Below are 7035 nucleotides of genomic sequence, written 5' to 3'. Positions count from 1 at the left end.
ATGGGGCGACAACCCAACAAAGAAAGGTTGTATAGGGCGCGTGAACGGCAGAAAGCACCAACCTACGCCAAAGTCCGACTAACCCAATGGCGGGTCAAGAGAACCATGGTAGTTCTACGGATGCGAAATCGGCAAAAGGTCCATCATCTCTTGTTTATGATCATATTATACAGCTCGTGTAAGGATCTTCCCGCGTGTACCGTGGTTTCAGAGTCGAGCCAATCGGCATGGTGGGCATTAAAATCACCAAGTATCACGATTTTGGTGGTAGGAACCATTTCACATTTTAGGGAATCTATTGGTATTTCGATGTGCTCGATGAGTCGGTCAGTTTCGAAATTTCCGCAATAGGACCTATATAGTTACAGACTACATGTATAACCAACGTAAGCTGACAATAATACGGATCCAAACGAAATTCGTAGGTATGGTTTTAGTAAGGTTAATGATTTAAAGAAAAATATATTGAATAAATAATTCTCAATGTTATACATATATTTCTGGGTCCATCCCAGAGATAATATTGTAACAATGCGTCAACGAGAGAGTTCAAACTCTCTTGTCTCTGTCTCACGTTGAAACTTGAAAGTGTCAAAATAACTCTTTTGATGCCAAATAACTGTTGTTTTCCGATGTTTATTATTAATTTTTCTCATCGCAAGGCATCCCAAATGAAATATTCGCGTGTCGCGTATTGGTTTATATTTTTGCCAAGCGAGACTCATGGCAATAGTGTGTTCAGTATTCTACAATCGTGGTATTTAGTTAAAACGTAGGAACGTCAATTTCTCAATATGTGTTTTGTACGGGTTTGTGTGGTCAAAAAGTGAGTAAGATAAAAATAAAACCTGTTATATTTGCTATAAGTTGCCTCAGTAGCTTTGCATTAATGTGTTATCATGGTGAGAGTGTTAGAAAGTGTTGTTGTTATGAAGAGTTGAGGTTATTTTTGGTTCCCGCTTTTACCCCGTTTAGGGGTTTTATGCTTGATCCCGGGTAGCAGTTCGGTGAGTAATAGTCTGTAAGTTTTACTCTTTAAGGATGTCCAAAAGTTATATACACCCTCTTACGATTTTTAGCAAAATTTCCGGCCAATGTTTTTATTGTATACCTAAATCTTTAAAGTCTTTAAAAATGTGTTATTTTTCTTTAGAATTGTTAATTCCAAGTATAAAATTGTGTGTTTTATTAGTAGATTTTTTTTTATAAACACATACTTCCAAAAGGTTAATTGTAATCTTGAAAAGTTTCTTTACAACAATGAAGTAAATTCATAGGCTTTTGATTATTTTATTAAGTACTTTTATGGTTGTGAAGTGAAGTGAAGTCTGCCTGTATGTGCTCCTTTTTGTCTATATTTGGGTAAAACTTGGAAGAATATAGTCATAGTTTTACTTAATTTTGGGTTCAACTCCCAAGTAGCTAGTAGTCTATCCAACAAAGTTGTGTGTGAGTATACACATTTATAAGCATTAATTTTAGGTTTAGTTCCCAAAGAATAATATGTTTTTGGTTATGTTTAGAGTTTTCTACTTCTATATTATAATTTTAAGAGAGGTATATGAATACATATTATTACCAAATAAGAATTTGGGTTCGATTCCCAGTTGCAAGAATACAATATTTATGCATTACTATCTTTTCTATTATGATTATGATTGAAAAGGCAATGATTTTGGTTAAAAGCCTGGGTTTGATCCCCAGTTAAAAAATTTATCTGTATGACGATATTATAAAACTGAAGAAGTGTTTGTTAGTATGCACTTATCATATAAACTGCTGGTTTAATTTGTATTTATGTTAAAAAGTTAATTACTAGGATAGCTTAAGTATACTTATCATCACACTACAACAACATCAATGCAAATGAAACCGCAGGGCTCAGCTAGTATTAAATATGCCAAACTCATATTATATTTTAAAGTATTACCACTTTAAAATATTTAGGATATGAAATTGCTAAACATTAATAAGGCTTAATTGTTTAAGCCAAAAATCCTGTAATTGAATTTAATTCTTATATAAAATGGAAGTTTTGGGTACAATTCCCAATACTTAATAAGATCTTTTGGTTTCATCATAACTAAAAATTCTTGTTGATTCTCTCTCGCTGTTGGTGTGGTTGGCTCATTCAAAAATTTCTAGTGAGGTTCAATGCCCTGGGAAGCATCTTATTGTTTTGGTTTAGAGGCATAATCCTCATATTATTAAAAATAAAAATGGAAGAAATTTGCATAAAAGTGTAGGCCCTCATAGTTTTAACAAGAAAAACTGGCTTTCTGAATGAGGTTCTCTTTTTTTTATTTGAGTTTGAATACCACAGGTTAATTAATCAAGATTGGAAGTGGCATGAAGATAATGATCAGTGGTTGATTTTAAGAATGTTTGAAATAAAAATAAAATAAATTCCAGAGCTAGTAATTAATATGTCTTGGCAGTTTGTAGAGATACAATTGAACGGACTTTTTTTTTTATAAAAAATGTAAGTTTCAATATAAAGTTTTTAATATTAAAAGTAACTAGTAACACACACAAAATTTCAGTGTAATTGAAATTAACAATATGGACTTTTGGATGTCCTTTAACATTATTTTTATGAATAAACAATAGTGCCATTACTTTTACTATCACGTTTAAAAAACATACTTCGGGAACTTTGAAATATTTCAGGGATTGAATATGTATTTATCTTATATTTACGACAACGAATGATAAAATATATTGTGTGTTTTATTTCCATTTAAGTCCCATTGCCTTATTTGAAAAAAGAAAGAAAGAAGCAATCTAATATTGTGTATGTGTTTTATTTATTTCACTATCCTTAAAACCAATCAGAAAAAGACAATAAAAATAAATAACTTTGGGATTTGTCATCACTTTATTTCACACCCCTGCCCACTTCAATTAATTATTACAACAGTGGTCAAGCATTTTCTTGAATTAATATTGAATATGCTTTCTCACTATTTAATTTATAATTATATAAAAGAGGACTATATACCACTAAAAACAAAAAATTTGGGGTATATTTTTCTCATTTGCATATAAGGTGATAAATGAATTATGTTAATGTTTTGTTAATTTCTCATCACCTATCATAATACAGGTAATTGAAATTATATCAAACCGGTAACTTTATTGTTTTGCTCTCAGTGCCAGCCCAGTTTATAGCCGGTCGGACAGGAGCAGGTCTTCTGATTCTCAACGGCTTCACCTTTTACATGAAGAATCATCAAGCACATGGCAAGAAACAATGGTATTGCTCTTCCCGAGATGTCCATGGATGTCGCGCTGATGTAATAACATACAGAGGTTTTGATGGTAGAGACTACATTTCAATATTTAGAGGCAGACATATTCATGAGCCTCCTAGACTAAGACAGTGCCATGACGGACGTTTTATTAGGGAAAAAGATTTTAGGAGATTACATACATCAATTTAAATAGTAATCATTGTTGTTAAGTGTATTTTTAGAATATTATGTAACTATAATTATGTACTTATTGATGGTTATACAGTAACAATTCTTACATCTGTTTCTGTTAGGGACCTGCTAGTTTAGATGATTTTTAGTTTTATAATCTTTTATTTTTAGAATACAATCTTATTCTCGTACCTTTGTGTAATATTTTTTATTATAATTAATTTAACGAGTAGCCTTATTTGTATGCATTTTGAATTGGTATTATTGTGCGAGACCCACTCCAATTTCTTCCTGTGCAACGCCATCTATTGGCGATTTTCAACAACGCTATTCGTCAAAAGATGGCGCTGTTTACTCTAATTTATTTTATTTGCTTATGTTAACGGTGGTATTTAAGTTGAATGTGTACTATAATTAAGTGTTATTTCAGATTCAGATATATATTATCTACCTTCTCATCGAAGCGGCAGTATGGTTCTTATTTTCAAGGATAATAAATACTGGATTAACAATCGGTATCAGAATACAATAAATTGGACTTGCAGAGACAGAAAGCGTATTGGTTGCAACAGTTGTGTTCAGACTACGGTGGAAGGACGCTACATCAAACATAAGGGCTTTCATAATCATGAAGATAATTACACTAAATATAATTTCAATGACTGATGCCGCGATTCTTTCTCTACCCTGCCTGTTATCACATCAGTTGAAAGTATTACAAAGGAGTAAGGTTATTAATAATAAAATGTACGTGAGTAGGCCTAGAGAAAGGATAATTGTACTTATCCACTAGTTGATATTACCCATATTTAGCTTAAAATCGTCATTCCAATTCAGTGAGTTTTTTTGTGTAAGAAGTTGGAAGTATTATTTAGATTATTTAATCTATCTTTATTAGGTTAGAATTAAAACTTAATTTTGTATTTTCAATCAAATATATGCGTAAATGTAAGTGACAAATTAATGTACTTAATTTTTAGATTATGTTTAGTTCGAGACACAACTTATTACTAGTCATCTTAATTGCGTGATATCTTCCACGTGCCAAATTTTTCTTTTAGATCTTAGGCATAATATTCTTGGTGCATTCAACACTCGTCTGTACAAGCACAAAGTTTTGCGCCAATTCGTGAAAAATTGAGGTGATTATGCAAATTTTATGCTACTTACCACAAGATGGCGTGATTTTAAATACTTCATACGTAAATTATCTACACACAGTTTTTTAACAGATGTTCTTAGCGTCAGCAAAATGAACCTTTTTGTTATCTGAAATTAAACCTTCATTCATAGTATTTACGTTCACAAATAGAATCAAACAATAGGTATGCTTTAGTTTTAGAAACAAATGTCTTAATGCTTAAACTTATATTGTTGCACGTCTACATTGTAAGAATATACCTAATCATAAAAAAAAATGTTTTTCTACGCCAAAATTAATATGAATCCCCATATTGCGAATAGATTGTTTAGGCGTTTGGCTAGCCATCAAGCTTCAGAGCTACTGGGAAAGAAATTTAGTTATAAAAACAATCCCGTACTAACAGGTGAATGAAAAATATACTCACAGATCAAACAACAAACATAAGAAATTAATACCTGAACCATCTATGTTATACCAAAAAGGGTCTTTTAAGTTATCTAATGCTACAATTGAATGTTAAAACAGGTAATTTGTTTCAGTCAAATATATTGTCTCAAGCCATAGGGGAAAAGAAGTAGCGATGTTTAATAACTATACATTTGCGAAACACTACCCAGTAAAGAGCGGTTATCGCTGGAAGTGTTCCAGTCAGTATTCCAAAGGCTGCTCGGCGTTTTTAGTCATAAGCCACGAAGGAAAGCTTCTTAAAAAAAAAGAATCGCACACCCATTATCCTCCAAAGTATTTGATGAATAATAGTATGTATGTCAGATGTAAAATGTTGCCTAGTTATGTGTAGAAATAATAGTGAAAATTTAGTTTCTTATCACACTATACAGTTTTGGGTGTAAGATTTATCGAGATTTAGTGAGAAATTAGTCGGGTCTTGATAAACGCGAATTTCATTATTGACGTATGGAAGTCCGGCTCTGTCTCGTTTTTGAATGGTTTTGACACTCGAACGGATTTGGCATGGTAATGTAACGTTCTGCGCATCTAAGAAATGGCCAACTTATATGCCTATATATATCTTATGAAAAATCTTAAACGCCTTCGGTGCATCATAGTTAAGGTTCTTCATTCGTTTTACACTTGGTCAAAATCATGTCTTATTCTTTTGATTAGTAAAGAGAATAAGACGAAAATGTTATTAGCAACAGGTTATAACTCTAATAAATAATATAATGATCTTAATTATACTCGATTCTATGTAAATTTTACTCTAATAATAATAATACTTAATATGATGTAATTTAGATTATATTATTCGATTCTATGTACAGTTTTTTATAATATTTAAAAACCATTTTCCGCGTTTAGCCAGATTTGACACAAGTTAAATTCGCTTATTTCCAAGTGTCAAGAGAGTTTGTTTATTGTAAGGAGAATTAAAATTGTGGTAGTCTTAGTTTTCTTTTCGATAAATGAAGTATGGCTGTCTTACAATTGATCTGTTAATCAAAAATTGGCGATTAAAGAGAGTGGCAGCTCCACGCCCTTGTTTGGAAACTCGTAGTAAATGTAAATTAGATTTAGGGTTCATAAGTGTACAGTTACCTATAAAATACATTTTAATTTGAATATGAAATAATAAATACTATTAAAGTAATGTTAGGAATTAAAGTTACTCGCTTGTAATAAATTATTTATTTCTTTAGCTGTACAGTAAAATAGTAACGCCAAATTGTATCCCCCGATTTTGTTATCATTAGTATTTTGAATTGCCCCCGTAGCAAATTGTATTAAAGTCAAAATTAAAGGACATGATGACCCTGAATTAATAAATGATTGGGTTTTAAAATGTAAACAAGTTCCAAAAAGAGGTACCATTGTATTCTCTTGCACATTCTACCCTAGATTTATTACCTACGTTTTTATTTTCGACGAACAAATCGTTTAATTTACAAACATGGTAACATACTTCAGGTATGTCACTTCTTGAATTTAAGTTATATATTGCAGACTTTAATATAGGAAAGACAGAACCTTTCACAATAATTACACGCTCTGATGAAGAAGGTAAAGAAACAATACGAAGGCGCACAGCTCGATGGGCTGATGACGACATTGGCCACTGGCCTACCTGGACAAATGATCGGCAGCGTTGCAAAATCTGTAGGCTAAAGTCTCATATAAACTGCGTTAAATGTGCGTTTAACTTTTGCTTAAATAGAAACAGAAATTGTTTTAAAGATTTTCATCAATTAAATGAAGATTTACCTTACTTTTGATATTTAATTACCTATCAACAGTCAACAATTGTCTTAAGTTCTCTTTCTCTCTATCTCTTTCTGTCAAACGGTTTCTACGCTATGATGGAAAAGGGAAACTGTTTTAAATAAATAATCAAGCAGTAGTCTTCGTGCGTCTTTTTCGACCACAGCGTATCTTACTATCAGGTGAGTTGCTGGAAAAATTAACATATAAATAAAATTATACATATCGTGACTAAGAGTAATGGAAGCT

At 31.7% G+C, this 7035-nt stretch overlaps 1 protein-coding gene across 1 annotated transcript; it reads left to right on the top strand.

Moving 5' to 3' along the window:
* LOC110998894 lies at positions 1–6793 on the top strand. The gene is made up of 3 exons (XM_022267708.2): positions 1–301; positions 3154–3312; positions 3862–6793. Exons 1-3 carry the CDS (start codon positions 1–3, stop codon positions 4089–4091), a joined length of 690 nt encoding a protein of 229 aa, XP_022123400.2. The 3' UTR covers positions 4092–6793.
* The last annotated feature ends 242 nt before the right edge of the window (positions 6794–7035 follow it).

Source organism: Pieris rapae, chromosome 8 (assembly GCF_905147795.1).
Source record: "Pieris rapae chromosome 8, ilPieRapa1.1, whole genome shotgun sequence".
Classification (NCBI taxonomy): Eukaryota; Metazoa; Arthropoda; class Insecta; order Lepidoptera; family Pieridae; genus Pieris; species Pieris rapae.
This window is presented reverse-complemented; position numbering and strand designations above follow the sequence as displayed.